Consider the following 16,528-nt stretch of genomic DNA (forward strand, 5'->3'; position numbering starts at 1 on the left):
GAAAGGCAGCTTCTTCTGCCTCTCGTCTAAACTGACATTACTCGTTGTCGTTTTCGTAACGCTTAAATCAACGTTTTCTCTATTCACTGTTATTTGCTTTGTTAAACCATGATTGGCTAATGTGCGTGTCAATTTAATGCGGAACCGGGAATTCCTCGTGTTTATTGGTTTCTTGTCCCTGTCCATCAAAAGGCGCTTTTACGATTGGGCCAAATCATCTTTAAAGTTCTCTGTCCGATCGTCTCCAATCGCACTCTCTTAGTCATCTTATTGGTTCTTTGTGTAGTCAATCATACTCTTCTTCGCTGTCATTGGCTGCTGTGTCACAAGTGGCCGGTGACTTTACTGAAAATGCGTTTCCTTGTCTGTCATATGCAGAGCGAACGGAAGAACTGGTAGATCGTCCGGGGATTGAAACTGACAAAATATAGCACTTTTCCGACGCAGGAAATATTCCATTACTTTTAAAAATAAATGTAATCAGGTCCCGATATCACCGAGGTAGCTTAATGCTAAATTTGGCGGTCGTATTGTGCCTGTGTTTGTTTAAAGCTAGCTAACGTTAGCCGTTATCACGTCGCTATCTGCCTGCAGCCCCCTGCTCTCCAAACACACCGCCTTTGTGGCTATGAGTACGGATTTACTCTCTGATTTGGACAGTCGATTCTTCGCTGATAACCTCCTGACAAGCGAAGATTGGGGTGAGTTCACATTCAAAGCCTCGATAACCGAAAATAAACATGTTTCAGCGACACGAAGCTAGCCGGGCGTGCGGATGCGCTCAGACCAGCAGCCTCCTTCCGTCTAGATGAGGCGAAGCTGGGGCTTTAAAACGCATTGAACGGTTAAATCCTCCCCTGCGAAGTCTCTGTTAGGACCATTAAGTGTTTTATGTGATAAAGAAGGTGTTGAATTGTGTGCTCGATGGCGGCTGTACGCGGTTTTGCACGGTGCGTGTGTGTGTGTGCGCTTCGTCAGTCGGCAGACCCGGATATGTCAGTTTATCTTGAACACGGTGGGTGGAAGCGTGATCGCACATCATGTCAAGCACACAGTCCTTCTTCTGTCTGTCACGTCTGATAACCGCATTTTAATGTCTCTGTCAGTCACTCTCTCTGCCATAAACCCAGTCACGACCAGGCCGCTGAGTGGGGCTTTTAACTGGGAGGCACCTTTAAGTGAAAGTAATATTAACCTGCCAGGTGTGCAGCTGTCTGATGTTGTGTGTGTTCAGTTTACACACCATGCACGACCCCAAACCCTCAAAAGCACAAACAGGTGATTTAAGCAGGGCAGGAAGCAGCTGGTTTTATGTACTAAGCTTCAGGTTTTGTCTGTTCAGTTAATATGTGAAGTGATTTATTTATCTTTCCACAAACTGCTGGTTAGTCCAGTCACGCTGTGTTCAGACTAAACCATCAAATGTCACCGGAAACGTGTTTTTCTAACCAGAAACAGACTGAAGTAAAAACCAGCCTCCTGTTGGCGTTTACTGTGAGCCACCTGAGCAGGTAAGCAGTCATCACGTGAAAGGAAATTTGACTGAGGAGCAGTGACTTGTCTGAGATTCACCACCTGCTGTAGTAAAAGTTCCTCACTGCCCTGTTTGTGGTTGGCCCTCTGCAGTCAGGCAATAAACCCGATTAGATAGAGGAAACTTTAATGACCCCCATGAGAGAAGTGGGTCAATGCAGCAGCTCAAGGCGAGAAGTATGAGAAACATTTATGACCAAAGGAAGCGCCAAGGACGATTACAGAAACAATAAAAGAAGTTCTTCTTTTCAAAAGGCTCCTCAAAGGACGAGGCTGGTTATTTTAGCTTTTCATGATTATCAACAGATTCTGCAACAAAAGCAAATTTATCCTTCGTGAGTCGACAGAAAACTCTGTTTTATGTTTTCAAGAAATCAAAACATTTTCATTTTCCTCGTCCATCGTGGCGGCTCACGTCCGAACCCGCCAGTGTTCGTGTCGTATCTTCACGTCCGTCTGCAGCACATGTGAAACGTGGAAACGTTGTTTTGTACAGAGCGAACATTCACAGACAGGAAGCCGGTGCTGCTGTAGAACGCCTCGGATCCACGCGCCGCTTCACTGTTTGTTTCAGCTTCAAAGTCCAGAGTTGTGTTTTTCTCTGTCATCCAATCAGGCGAGGCGTGATGGGATAAATAATGGCACACAGGGTCGTGGTAAAAAAAAAAAAAAAAGTCTGCTGGTTTTCTGAAAATGAAGAATATAAAGTGTGTTTCCTGCTTAAAAATGCTTTTTTGACGTGACATTGTGATGCTGTACCGTTCGATTAGACGTACTGCACTGGGCCGTGTACACTTCACAGGGTTTGTTTGTGTTGACGTGGGAAGTGGCAGAGTAAAGAAACGCTGCTGACACTGATCACTGTGTTATGATGAAGCAGCAGTGAGACAGTGCAGCACTGACTCGTGTGCTCACAGCTGATTGGTTTAAATCCTGTCTTTCTCCTCAGATGCCTGCCTGTACCAATGTGAGAGCATGGAGGAGGGAGAGGACGCAGACTTCGGCCGAAGGCTGAAATGTGAACCATCGGTACGGAGACAAAAGAACGGCAGCTCTGGTTTCTGTCCAGGACTGAGAGTGTAACCGACGCTCGGCCTGATGTGCAAACACACAGTTTGATTCAGAGGAACACGTGTGTCCTCTTTCCAACAGTTAGACGTTTGTGTTTTCAGTCATGCTAGCGGCGTAGTTTTAGGGACATAATTCCCAGAGGTGAGTCCAAATGGCTTCGATGATCACCTGACTTTTCATGTCATGCCACCTTGAAGTCAAAATATTTCCACAACTTGTTAAAGTCCTGTGAGCTTTAGCCACACTTTGACATTAATGCTAACATAGCATGCTAGTTCGACCCTGATGGAGACTGCTGTGAAGTGGATTCGCTTCAGTCGTGTTTTTAATCATGTGGACATGATAACTAAGGCTTTTTTAACTTTTGAGCAGATTTTGAGCTTGGATTAACGGGCTAAGTTAGAAACTAAGGCCTGTCTCTAATAGAAGCCTGTCCAAAAGTGAAGGCCTGATTCACTCTGGACCCGAGGAGGAAAAACTACTTCAGCTGCTCTTTGAGAAGGAGTATTTCCCAACATGTCGACATTAAACTCATCTGTCATAAACCAGGTCTTTAAAGTGAGGCCAGATAACAGGTCAAAGGATAATCAGGCTAATTATCAGTTGGCAGAGCATCACACACACACACACACACACACACACACACACACACACACACACACACACTCACACTCACACACATTAGACATACTGACTAATCCAGCATTTCTTTGACCTACTTTCCCTCCCTCTTCCTCCCTCTTCCTCCCTGGTTTTCCTCTGCCGACCTCTCGCAGTTTGACAACGACCTGGTGCTCACCCTCGATCCCGACAACCCCACATCACCATGGCAACACCTTGACGACAACCTTCTCACAGGTACAGACCAGCCAACCGTGAGCAGCCGCCGGCAACCTTAACCCACCTTTGGTCAGCGTTTAGCTTTGGCCTCCTCAAACGTCTGTGACACAGGAGACGCTCCGCCCTTCGCTCCTGTCGCCCGGCAGCTGACGAGGCCTTGCCGAGCTTCAGCCATGCTGTGTTTAGGTTTTTTACATGCTGGGCCAAGAGTCTGATTAAAGGCACCGTGTGACTTCCTGTCTGTGGCTCTCAGCTTTAAGCCCATTGGTTCCTGCTGAGGACATAAATCTGTAAAAACACCACAAACACCAAAAGCGTTGAGGTTTCCTCCACCAAGACCAACAGGAGGAGGCAGAGCGTCTGCTGGGACTATTTTCAGAGGCGGATGAACCCACATTTGGTGCTGTAGTGTGTGTGTGTGTGTGTGTGTGTGTGTGTGTGTGTGTCTGTGTGTCTGTGTGTCTGTGTCTGTGTGTGTGTGTGTCTGTGTGTGTGTCTGTGTGTCTGTGTGTGTGTCTGTGTGTCTGTGTGTGTGTCTGTGTCTGTGTCTGTGTGTGTGTGTGTGTGTGTGTGTGTCTGTGTGTGTGTGTGTGTGTGTGTGTGTGTGTGTGTGTGTGTGTGTGTGTGTCTGTGTGTGTGTGTCTGTGTGTCTGTGTGTCTGTGTCTGTGTCTGTGTGTCTGTGTGTGTGTGTCTGTGTCTGTGTGTCTGTGTGTCTGTGTGTGTGTGTGTCTCTGTCTGTCTGTCTGTCTGTGTCTCACTGACGTGTTTTAATGGAGCTCAGAGGAAGACGTCTTTAAAGGTGTGTCTTCCATCATGGCTGAAGAGAGTGAAACATGATGTGGAATCAGAGTTTTTCCTTCATTCATGGTTCAGTCTTCATTATTCTTTGTGAAAATATTCTTGTCAGCAGAGATAAAGTGAAGCCTTTCAAACGTTTCTTTCATTTAAGCTCCACGTCCTCAGCAGGAAGCTTCTGTTTTGTTTCGTGGACACTTAAATACACAACGAGAGCAAAAGCTAGTTATGAAAAAAGCTCATTAAACTTCAGCTGCTGACTTCAAACCATCGCTGTCCTCGTCCTGACGTCTTTGTCTTGATGTCTTTTGCCTGAAGGGGAAACTCCGGTGATAAAAAATGAGATGACCATCACTCAGCCGTTACCGGTGGAAATGTGTAAGTTCTCCAGTTTCTTGTCAAACGTCACTCAGGACGCTGAACAAACTGAAATATGTTTTCATCCTGAGCTGCTTCACCTGCGTGTCCGTGTGTCCAGTGTTCCAGGTGAAAGCAGAACCTCCCTCTCCGGCGTCCTCACTCGGGTCCGACTGCGCGGCGTCCTCACCAGACCCACAGGTGTGTGTTTGCAAAGTCCTCCCACAGCGGCGCTTGCCTCGTGGTCGCTGACGCCGTTGGTCCATCTTCTCCCCCCCAGATCACAGTGAAAGGCGAAAACCCTCCGACTCCTCCCTACATGTACGGAGACGTGCTGTCTCCTCCGCTGGGGTCCATGGAGATCACCGTGGCAACAACGTCCATACCTCCAGCGCAGACGCAGCTACAGACGGCGTTAACGGCGCAGATCCCAGCGGTCATCAGTGGAGTCCAGCCGCAGGCGGCAGGTGTGTTCGGTCACCGGAGGTTTCGCTGCTGCTGTTCTGTTCAGATTGTCAGCGACGCTTTAACGTCGCCTCCGTGCTTCTGTGGCGTCCGCTAACAGATACCTGCTGCTAGCTAGCTGCCGTGGTGGACTGACGTGTAGCAGCAGAATCATGTCTTTGTTGCTCTCACAGCATGTTTGTGTGTGAGAGAGGAAAAAGAGGGACTATTTCTTTACTCACAGTATCAACAGTGAAAGTAGTTGTTTTGCCCTCTGACATGTTATTATACATCCGCACTGAAGCATCACTGTCAGCAGCATTTCACAGTCACAGCTGCTTCAGGTGGGCTCAGTTTGACCTGTTCATATACAGACAGCTAGTTTGGTGCAGCGGTTCCCAACCTAGGGGTTGGGCCCCTCCAGAGGGTCACCAGATAAATGTGAGGGGTCATGAGAAGAGATGTGGTAGAAATTAAGGGGCCTCAAACGTCCTGCTGTTTATTTGTTTATTTATTTTGTGAAGTACTCGGCTACGTTCCAGCACTGCGGCGCAGCTCAGACGAACAGATGTTTAGTTTGGTGTGAAGCTCCTCCAAACACCGTCTTTGTCTGTGTGTGCATGCCACTGCCTCATCGTTCCAGTTCAAATCAGCTGACTTTCTGTTTGTGGAAGATCTTTGCTTCGGTCATGTGGGTCGTTGACAGCTGGAGTCTTTCTGCAGAGCAAAGCAGTCAGATTGAAGTCTGAATGAATGAAAGCGTCTCGCTCTGCTCTGAACGAGGTCGAACGTCTGAAATGTGACGTTTGTTTTTCTCACCTGAAGTTCTGCCCAGTTCGGCCACACTGAAGGCCAGCAGCATCCTGAGCACCAAACCCCCCATCCAGCCCAGACCCATGTGTGTCACCGCCCTCCCCGTCCCCCAGACCCCAGCACCGGCCAAGACCCTCATCCTGCAGGGCCTGCCCTCCATGGACCAGACCAGACCCGGTGAGGGGTGTTGGTGTTTCGTTGTGTCGTGTGGATGAAGGCAGTGACAGAGGCTGCAGGTAAGCCTGATCGATCCGGATTATTGATTGTGTTTGTCTGTCCTCGTCCTCCAGTCGTCTTGTCTCAGTCCGTCTGCCTCGGTTCGGCTCCGGCCATCGTCAAAATGGAGCCCGTCTCTCCCAGCATCCCGCAGCACTGCTCCAGCCCCGCGGCTCCGCCCAGCGGCAAACCCATCGTCCCGGCGACCACGACGTTGCCCGGCAACAACTCCAACGACATCGATGTGAGTGGGCGGGACGTTCTGAGTCACGAGCAGAAATGTGCCTGCGGGCTCGTTTGGGCTCAAAGAAGAATGAGCTCGTTTGTTTGACTCGAGCTCAGTCTTTTTTTCTTCTTCCCTCCTTTGTGCCACCTCCATCCCTCCTTCCTTATTCCTCTTCCCTTCATCCCTTCCTCCTCCTCTGATTCCTCTTCCCTTCATCCCTTTTCTCTCCTCCATCTCCTCCCAATCCTCCTCCTCCTCATGCAGATGAAGGTGCTGAAGCGGCAGCAGAGGATGATAAAGAACCGCGAGTCGGCCTGCCAGTCGAGGAAGAAGAAGAAGGAGTACCTGCAGAACCTGGAGGCTCAGCTGAGGGAGGCGCAGCAGGAGAACGAACGTCTCCGGAGGGAGAACCAGGCGCTGAGGGAGAGACTGGCCGGGAAAGAGGTGAGGGATGGGACTCTTCATCCTCTTCATCAGCGTAGTGTAACCATTCACTTCGCTTTGACCTCCAGAAGTGTGACGTTCAGGGGCTCCACGAAAAAGACTTCTGGAACAAAACAAAAAACCAAAAAACCTGCGAATGTTGAATGTCTGTGGATGTGCCAGACTTGGGTCAACATGTCGATACTAAAAACAAACAAGGAAAAGGTAGAAAACAACATTAACACGTGTGTAAAAGCACATTTGATGGTCAAAGTGTAGGAAAGCAGAGAAGACTGAGAACAGCGGCTGAAAGCAGGGAAAGCTGTGATTAAAGGAGGAATCCTGCAGAGAGGCCTTCATCGCACAGCCGCTCATTAATTCAATGAACAAGAACAGGTTGAACAGGAAGGACGAGGAGATCCAGACCCAAGTGCCGATCACAGCCGGGAGAGAAATCTGCTCCACCTGTAAGACTCCGTGACGGAAACCAGCCAGCTGACTCTCAAACGGCGAGGAATGAGTCGGTTTCCTGAAATCAGACAGCTCGTGAACGTGTCGTCACGTCCGCCTGCAGACGCTGTTTGTGTTCGTGCAGCTTACGTCTCCGTTTGTGTTTTTCAGGGCAGCGACTCAGCGAGCAACAAGAGGGCCGTGTGTGTCATGGCCGTCCTGCTCTTCATGACCTTCAGCTTCGGACCCGTCAGGTACCCCCTTTCTTCTTCTCTGCTTTTATTCTATTGTTTCTACCATTTCCTCTTTCTTTTCCAGTTCTACATACATACAAACAGTGTACATGAAGTTTACTCATCATGGAACATAGAGTGTTTTCAAATCGTTATGAATTACACGTTAAGATAATATTTGATTAATATAGCACATAAATATAAGACAAACGAACACGCGTTCATTAAATTCTCTTTACGTACGTTAAAAAATGAGCCCACACTCAGTGAATAAAATAAATAAGAAGAAATGTCCGTTAAGACTTTAACCTGCTCTTCTTCCTCTTCTTCCTCTTCTTCCTCTTCCTCTTCTTCTTCTTCAGCATCACAGACAGGAAGCTGTCGGGCCTGCAGGACGGCGTGGTGTCGTACACGGGACGACGGCTGCTGAAGATCGAGCAGCAGCAGCAGTATCAGCAGCAGGAGGCGGCGGCTCCTGCGAGCAGAGTGGAGGACAAGACGGAGACGGAGGAGGAAGGAGGAGACGAGGCTCCGGAGTCCTACCAGTTCAGGTGAGACCAGACCTTCGTCGGGTGCCTCGGAGTCTTAACGCACATGGATTCATTCACATGAGCCACGTCCCCAAGCGGAACTGCTTGAATGAAAACGTGTGTTTTTACGTTGTGAGTTACCAGTAAAACTGTTTCAGTCACATGACGTTGAATCCAGACGGAGGGCAGGAAGTGAAAACTGCAGTGGACGTTTTTCTGCCCCAAACCCGACTGAAGACTTTTGATATTGAGTATCTGCCGGCAGAGTCAGTGAACACATCTCCGACACACCGTCAGCTCAGCTTCCAGCTCGCTGAAACATTCGTAACGTGAGCCGGAAGCCTGTCGTCTCCTCGTTTCACTGCGCTGACGATGAAACTGGCGGCTCTCCTCACGCTGTGGTGCCTTCACAGGCCGTCGCGTCCTCTGCGTCACAGCCGTCAGACTGAAATGCAGACGGACGTGTTTTCAACAGCGAACACGACTGGTTCACCAACACGCCTCAAACCGTCTGTGGGAAAGTGTTTCTGTGCGGCTGAAACGCAGCTTTGATGACAGTGAACGCATCTCAGTGTGTGTTTGTGTCTGCAGGAACCTGAGCGATGTGTTCAGTGACATCAAGGACTTGGTGCTGCAGGACATCGATCGTTACTTCACCTCCTCAGACTGCAGGCAGTTCAACCGCTCCGAGTCCCTCAGGTGACGAAAACACCAAAAGACTTTTTGTTACTCCTTTGTGTTTCTTCCTCCTTCCTCCTTCTTCATCTCCTCCTCCTCCTCCACCTGCTCCTCCAGCGCCTCCTTTCATTCACTTCTTTTAAACAGGAAACAGTTGAGCTCAGTATGAACAAAGAGAAAAAATGGGTTCGTCCTCCTCTAACGAGAAAAACTTCATAGAATTCATTCATTCATTCATTCATTCACACGTTCATACATGACGTTAATCTTTAAACTTCCATTATTTCCTTCCTTTTTTCATTCCACAGTTCCTCAATTCCTTTCTTTTTTATTTCTGTCCATCCTTCTTCCTTCCTTCCTTCCTTGCTTCCTTTTTTCTTTCTTTCTTCTTTCTGTCCTTTCTCTCTTTCCTTCTTTACTTTCTTCTATCCTTCCTTCCTCCCTTCTTTCCATCTTTTCTTTTTTCTTTGGCTTTTCACACCACTTAGGTTGTTGATTTTATGTGTCCAGATATTTTATCATTTTATGTTCTTATCTTTTTAATCTTTTATTTATTATGTTTTATTGTGTTTGTTTTACTGTACAGCACTTTGGAAACCTTTGTGTTTATTTAAAATTGTGCTTTATAAATAAAATGGATTGGAAATGGATTTCTTTCCTTCCATCCATCCTTCTCTCTTTCCTTCTTTCATCTTTCTTTTTTTACTTCCTTTTGTCCTTCCACCCATCCTTCCTTTCCCCTGCTTGCTTTCTTTCTTTCTTACTTTCTTCTTTTCTTTCTTCCACCCATCCATTCTTCCTTCCTTCCTCCTTTCTTTCAAACGTTCCTCCCTTCTTTCTTTCTTTCTTTCCTTCCTTCCTTGCTCTTGTCTCTCCCTCCCTCCTTCGAGCCGTCGTCATCGTCGTCATCCTCAAACTATCACCCTTGTTGTAGTTCGTGTGTGAGGGCTCATGTCGAGGACGTAGATGCACAGTGAAGCGACGGCACGAGTCAAAGACTTTGAAATGTGTTGGAGCTGCTGTCTGCTCTGAGCTGAGCGGCTTTGTGCTTCGCAGGCTGGCAGATGAGCTGAGAGGTTGGGTCCACCGACACCAGATCGACAGGAAGAAGTCTGGAGGGAAGCCCAAAATGGCCAAGAAGGCCAAAATCGCACAGGTTGGCTTCACGTTTGTCCTTCCTGTCAGCGCCGACGCCGCCTCTCCTCTCTGTGCCGTTCTGAAGCCAAACAGGGATCATTAGAGTCCAGATTCATCGCGGCTCCGTCTCTCTTCTTCTTGCAGAAAGCTCAGCTGAGGAAGACGAACTTCTCCAGATATCTGCCGATCCAGACTCACCGCTCCATAGAAAGGTTCAGCAGACGCTTCGGCTCACTCTTCTTCTTCCTGCTGAGCTCATTCAGCCGAGTTTCAGTCAGAAATGACCTGAAAGTAAAGTTTGTGTCAGCTGGTGAAGTGAAACAGAAAACTGGATTCATTAGTGTGTAAAACCATAACGGATCGTTAGCGGAAGGTTTGACTCTTCATCGTCTCTTTCAGTATTAATATATTATAATACATCAGTCACAGGGTCAGAGTACTGCACAGTGAGTACTTTTACCACTTTAAATCAGTGTAGCTAATAGTGTTTTTCCACTGTTGTATTGATACTTTGATTTAAGTGAAGGATTCGTTCATGTCATTGCAGTCAGCTGCAGGTGCTTCCTGGTCCTGAGGTCACCTACAGCGACTTCCTGGACGCCATCGACCGCAGAGAGGACACTTTCTACGTCGTCTCTTTCAGACGGGTACGACAACACCAGACGTCCGTCCACAGCTCGGTCCAGACAAACCTCTCAGCACGGACGCGGCGCTTCCAATGCGTGGCTCGACTCCGCTGACTCAGCTTTACTCGCTCTTTTTTTGGTTTTCCCGCCTGCATCGAGAGCGTTGATCTGAGTGGGTGGAGTCGAGCCGAGCTGTGGACACACGAGCTCAACCTTTCTGAGCTCTTGGTGCTTTTTCCTCTGTCTTTGTGGACTGCGAATGACTCGTGACTGACCCGACTGTCTCTCTGCAGGATCACCTGCTGCTGCCGGCCATCAGCCACAATAAGACCAGCAGACCGAAGATGTCTCTGGTGATGCCGGCCATGTCTGTGAACGGTGAGTCTGAGCGCTGAACTGTCGAAATGCTCGAGACGGCGAGCTGACAGTGACGTGTTTGATCTCAGGGGACGCAGACGGCTGGAGACACAACAGGACAAAATGACCCTCCAACGTCTTTCAAAGCCAGATCCTAATTATTGTCTTAACCAGTGACGGTCAATGAAGACGCCATCATCAGCCACCAGGGGGCGACGGAGCTGTCGGCCATGTTTACACACAGTCAGCTTTACGCCATCATGTGTCTCCACCGCCGGGAGCAGCAGACGTTTATCAGTCTGACAGTGTCATTGTGCAGTTTTTTATTTCAGAGTGTGTGTGTGTGTGTCTGATCCCACACACACTCACACACAGTATCATATGGATGTGATCAGAGAAGTCTGACTGTCTTCCTTTTCTGTCTCCGTCCAACCTTCTCTGAACTACATCACCCCCCCCCCCCCGTCTCTCCTCCTCCCTCTCCTCCTCCCTCACATTCCCCCCCTCCTCCTCACCCGTCTCTCCTCCTCCCTCTCCTCCTCCCTCACATTCCCCCCCTCCTCCTCACCCGTCTCTCCTCCTCCCTCTCCTCCTCCTCCCCCTCAGAGAGTCTCTACAACTCCTCTCAGGGTTACGAGATGATGATGCAGGTGGACTGCGAGGTCATGGACACACGCATCGTCCCCATCAAGTCCTCGGCCGTCCCGCCGTCTCTCCGGGACCCGCCTCCGCCTCCGCCCTCGTCCCACCACAACCCCCACCATCACCACGGCAACCACACCTCTCTGCGAGGGCGCCACCATCATCACCCCTCCTCCTCGTCCTCCTCACCGTCATCTGCCCGCAGGCGGACAGCGGAATACTTAATCAGCCAATCAGAAGGAGTCTGAAGATGCATCGCCATGGCGATATAAAAGGAAGAGAAGGAGAAACTCAGATACCTTTGAAAAAAACCTTCTTCATCCCTGCAACAGGTAACCGATAGAGCTTCCTCTTCCTGGAAAAGTCCAGTTTCCTGGAAGCTGCAAAAGGATCTGAATCAGTAATTTGAGCTTTTACTGTTTAAACAGTTTGTCAGAAAACTCAGAAAACAAAGCTCCTCCAAGAGAAATTGTCCTAATATATAAGAATTGGTGTAGAAACGGTGGGACGCCGACTGTGCAGCGCACTGAGACGCCGCGCTGCCTTTCAGTGTGCCATGCTGAAAATGTACAGTTTGGATGAAGAGCAGAGGCGGGAAGCTGGAGCTGGGTCGGCCCACAGGTGGCGCTGCAGGGCTGCGCAGTCACAGCTCGGAGGAGCCGGTGAGGCGTCCAGACCAGGATCAGCTGTGAGGCTGCTGCTTGAAGGTGGATCTGAAAATCAGCTCAAGGAAAATGTTTTCGAGTGTCTGCGTTTAAAGCGCGACACAGACAGTAAATGAGGAAACGTCAGTCATGTTCATTAGTTCATTCGACACGCCGATCCTTTGTTATTCGGGACATTTTACAGTCTCTGAACAAACTTCACAAAATGTAACCAAGAGCGTTTCTGGACGAGCTCCAGCATCCCCTCCACGATTCTCGTTAACCTTTAGTTCATCAGCAGAAAGTCAAAGCTGACAAAGAAACGACGTCTCTTCACGTCTTTCTGTTCGCAGCTGAAACGTTTTAACGTTGAGGTCTCGACGAAGACGCTTCATGTCGCTTCCACAGAAAAACGGGAGCGAGCTGATCATTGATTTCAGATCCATTATCAACAAAATAAAGCGACACAAAGGACGGAATCAGTTTGACCTCATCAACACTTTTTCAGCACTTTACGTCAGACCTCACACTCCTCCGAGTCGTGACATCATCACACACCTGAGACACACCTGAGGAAACGGAACAGATCCTCAGAACTGCAGAACCTGCCTGACAATTTCCACTTTTCCACGTTTTTGGCCTCATTATAAACAGGAAGTGCGAATCACTGACTCGGCATAATTTTACTGTTCAGTTTGTAAACACATAACGGTTGAAAAACTCAAAAGAAGCTCGAACCGGCGAACGTTTGGTATTTTTAGTCTGCGACATTCAGCCGACCTGATCATGGAGGAGACGAGGTGACGGGTCGTGGTGCCTTGCTCAAGGACTCTTCGTCCTCCGTTTATCGGCTCGGAAAACCACTTCAGAAGATCCCACTTCATGCAGCATCCGTCAGATTGATCCATGTTTTTAAAGAGTTTCATGTGGTTCTGTGGGGGATTATTTAACAGATGTAAATATGAGTGTTCTCTGTAGATGTTCTTTGTTTTTGTCACTTTTTATAATTTTTTATTCTTTGTCTTTTGACAACAAAAAGTAAAAGGAAAAAAAGAAAAAGGTTGATCCAGTAATGATGAAAAAAATGTTATTCTCATGTTCCGTTCAGCGGACCAATCAGCTTCACTCATAACGTGAACTCAGGATATTCTGTCCTGGTAGAATACACACAATAAATGGAGATTTTTTTTTTTATTGTACAGAATAAAGTTCCTCCTGTCACGACACTACATGATAAGTTTTGTTTTAGAGATGCTGAAACCATCCAACCAGAAAAGATCACGACTTCCAGAGCAGGCGGGAATCGAACCTTTGAGCTGCAGAGACGAAGATTTAACAAAAAAAACAAACTTCTGACCAAAACGTGTTCAGATTTCATTTGGTTTCGTGCACCAACGTGTTTTCTTTGTGTGTTTTTGCCGCTCGTGACTGTTGGATCTGTGCGCGTCGTCGCGGCATGACACGCTGTTGAGTTGCATTATGGGAAATGTCGGCTCCAGTGGTTTTGGGGCTTCAAATTGACCTAACAGTAAAACTCAGAGTATCTCCAACTCTTTTTCTTTGTCTCTTTCAGTCCCTCAACTTTACAGAAGTGCGATAATCACGAGCTCCATGAAGAGTTCACCAGTTAGCGCAGCAAAGCACGAATTTCCAAAAACAAACGACAATCAAAGAACGACAGCTTGAGGTTCGTGAACCGCCACCATGTTTTGTCCTTGTGTAAAGAGAAGGAGGAATGGTTTGACTTCCAGAGCCTTCATGCACATTAGAGTCCGGCCAGCTGCTGGTTCCCGTCTTTGTGCTAAGCTAACAGCTGTGGCTGTTCACCGCACACACATCAAAGTGGTATCAGTCTGAACATCCGACTCCTGGAAAGAAAGAAAAGAAGCGCATTTCTTAAATATCAACTGAAATATTTTATCAACCTGGAAACGGATCCAGAACCTGAACCGCCAATCGCAGTCCTGAAAAGACTGAAGTCAGACGGAATGAGTCCCAGGAGCTGAACGTCTGCAGGCTTCCTCCCTCCACTCCTCTTCTTCAGCTCTGGTTTCCTGTTTGTGAAGCTCTTGGACGTCTGTCGCACTGAATGCTCCTGGAAAAGAAAAACACTGATTAAACGTGTTTGTGTAAAGAAATGTAAAGATGAAAAGAAAATGTGGACGTGAAGTTCAGTGAGTCGACTTCTTCTGAGGCCAAGTTCACGTTTTGCTCAATAACTGCCGTATTTCTCGTGTGGCTGGTGGTTCTGAACTGACCGAGCAACGTTTTGCTTCCTGTTTGAGACTCTGGAGGAAACGTTTTGTTTTCTGCTGCAGAGCCGAAACCGTGCAAAAGAATTTTAATGCATGTGAAATAATTTCTCTTGATTAGACTAATCAATGAACCACCGACTGATCTGAGTCAAAGTATCAGAGCTGACTTCTTGTTTGACGTTCACTGTCTGCTGAACACACACAGCTCAGTGAGTGAACGTGTCGTCTGTGGTGACTGAAGGTAACGATGTAAGTGCAGTTTATTCAGTATGTCTTTGTTTTTTTATTTAAAAATCCTCAACATGTAAATAAATCTTTATAATTCAGCTCCTCTGATGAAAGGACACATTTGAACTGCTGCCTTTTCTCTTTGAAATGAAGTCTTGAATTTGATGAAGCTACATTAAAGTTCACAGCTCCTGTTTGTTTTCACACAGCAGCCCGGCCAGCGCCCCCTGGTGGAGGCTGCTGAGAGGCTTCGACGCAACCGTGAACAGCGCTGAAATCTGCCGAGGCGATTGAGCCGGAGATAATCCCGGAAGTAACGAAAGAGGCTCCTCTGTTCAACTCAGGCTGTTATTGGCTGCTCGGCTTCATATGGCAGATTGTGATTGGTCAATCGAGGTGTCATTTAGACTCCACAGAGCAGAGCTGGGCATTTTATGGCCCGCCGGTTTTTGCTATGGGCGATGTGGACGACCGCCCTTAAAAAAAAAAAAAAAAAAAAAAGACAAAACAAACGTACCGCCCATTTCCATGTCAGGTAGTGGAGCGTGCGCTGGGACGCCCTGACCAGGCTTTACTGGCACGTCAACTTGCCGCTGAAAGTCAAACAGGTCGTGTGTGTCAGAAACTGCACGAGCTGAACTGGACAGAATATATGAAGAAAAAGCCAAAGGTGCTTTGGTCAGATCCAGGAGAAGATGGATGGAGCAAGGTGAAAAATGTCCAAAGAAATTCTGACGTCATCTCTGGGCAAACTCAGAGTTAATGATGCAGTTTGTGATAATGAAAAGGAAATCTCACAATATGTGGCCACGTTCCCTGAAACACTGTACAGCGCTGACTTATTAGGCCAAGATAATATTGATGTGTTCCTTACAGGCTTAGAACCAGGTGTTAAAAGAACTGACGATAACTTTAATCTGTGATCAGAAAATGAGCTTAAATGATGTAGAAACTTGCATTAAAGCTTTGAAAGACAACAAATCACCTGGAAATGACGGGTTAAAAGGAGGAATTCAACAAAGATCATCGCAAGACATGAACCCCATTTCTAGCAGCAATGTTTGAAGAAGCCTGAGAAAAAGAGGAGTTACCTCGAACCCTGGAACAAGGGCGAATTAAACTAAATCCACAACCAAACAAGGACAAACTCAGCAGTGACAACTGGAGACCATCAGTCTGCTGAATAGTGATGCCAAAATATTTGTGTCAATTTTTGCCAAAAGGCTAAAACTTGGATTAAGTGACATTATTGATGAAGAGCAATCGGGATTTATGCCTGAAAGGAACATAATCAATAGCATAAGATTAATATTGGACATGATTGATTATAATCATTATATTCCTGATGAAAGCCTTATTATGTTTGTTGATTTCTATAAAGCATTTGATACAATCAGTCACCAGTTTATGATTAGAACTATTGAATTTTTTGGATTTGGAGAAAAGTTTCAAAAAGTAGTAAAAACTTTATATAAAGGATTTAACAGCTCAGTAGAACTAACATGTGGCACAACCCCGGAGTGTGTAGAGACCGTGAATCCATTTAAAGGCATAAACGCTTTAGGCAGAGAATTTAAATTAGCTCAACTAGCAGATGATACAACGATATTTTTAAAGGATAAATATGAAGTAATAAAGCAATCAGCTGTATTGATGAATTTTCAACTGTATCAGGTCTAAGAATGAATTTGAATAAATCTGTGCTATTGCCAATCAAAGAAAGTGATCTGTCAGACCTGAATGGTTTTCCTGTAAAGAACACGTCATTTATTTAAGTGTGGTTATTGATAAAAACGAAAACGATCGCTGCAATTTAAATTTTAACCCAATAACACAACAAATAGCCAAGAGGTTTGATATGTGCTTGATGAGAGACCTGTCAGCGGCAGAGCTGAAGGTATATCCAGATCCGTGTATGTGTCCCTGTCTCTGGAAATGCCCCCAGCAATCCACAAAAAATTAGATCAGACTGTCATTAACTTTATATGGAGGAACAGACGTCACTAGATAAAGAAACAAACTCTATGTA

At 47.0% G+C, this 16,528-nt stretch overlaps 1 protein-coding gene across 2 annotated transcripts; it reads left to right on the plus strand.

The window, feature by feature from the left end:
- The first annotated feature begins 347 nt into the window (after positions 1 to 347).
- atf6b (activating transcription factor 6 beta) lies at positions 348 to 14,615 on the plus strand. 2 transcript variants are annotated; one of them, XR_013078378.1, is made up of 18 exons: positions 356 to 701; positions 2,483 to 2,562; positions 3,381 to 3,462; positions 4,559 to 4,618; positions 4,719 to 4,798; positions 4,878 to 5,064; positions 5,867 to 6,031; positions 6,145 to 6,314; positions 6,561 to 6,740; positions 7,341 to 7,423; positions 7,765 to 7,953; positions 8,524 to 8,631; positions 9,667 to 9,766; positions 9,892 to 9,959; positions 10,295 to 10,394; positions 10,667 to 10,751; positions 11,337 to 11,704; positions 13,590 to 14,615. XR_013078378.1 is itself a non-coding variant. In XM_076754069.1 (17 exons), the coding sequence occupies exons 1-17, from the start codon at positions 629 to 631 to the stop codon at positions 11,618 to 11,620; spliced, it is 2,094 nt and encodes a 697-aa protein (XP_076610184.1). In that variant the 5' UTR covers positions 348 to 628; the 3' UTR covers positions 11,621 to 14,615. The 2 variants fall into 2 exon arrangements, 1 of the variants encoding a protein (XP_076610184.1); XM_076754069.1 differs by having other exon boundaries at positions 348 to 701; positions 11,337 to 14,615.
- Positions 14,616 to 16,528: the final 1,913 nt, after the last annotated feature.

Source organism: Chaetodon auriga, chromosome 17 (genome assembly GCF_051107435.1).
Source record: "Chaetodon auriga isolate fChaAug3 chromosome 17, fChaAug3.hap1, whole genome shotgun sequence".
Taxonomy (NCBI): domain Eukaryota; kingdom Metazoa; phylum Chordata; class Actinopteri; order Chaetodontiformes; family Chaetodontidae; genus Chaetodon; species Chaetodon auriga.

Excerpts from the sequence above, each read along its gene's own strand:
- atf6b (XM_076754069.1), top strand. The coding sequence starts at position 629 with ATGAGTACGGATTTACTCTCTGATTTGGACAGTCGATTCTTCGCTGAT. Across the intron at positions 4,799-4,877 it reads CGTCCTCACCAGACCCACAG|ATCACAGTGAAAGGCGAAAA; the intron begins GTGTGTGTTTGC and ends TCTCCCCCCCAG. Across the intron at positions 6,315-6,560 it reads ACAACTCCAACGACATCGAT|ATGAAGGTGCTGAAGCGGCA; the intron begins GTGAGTGGGCGG and ends CTCCTCATGCAG.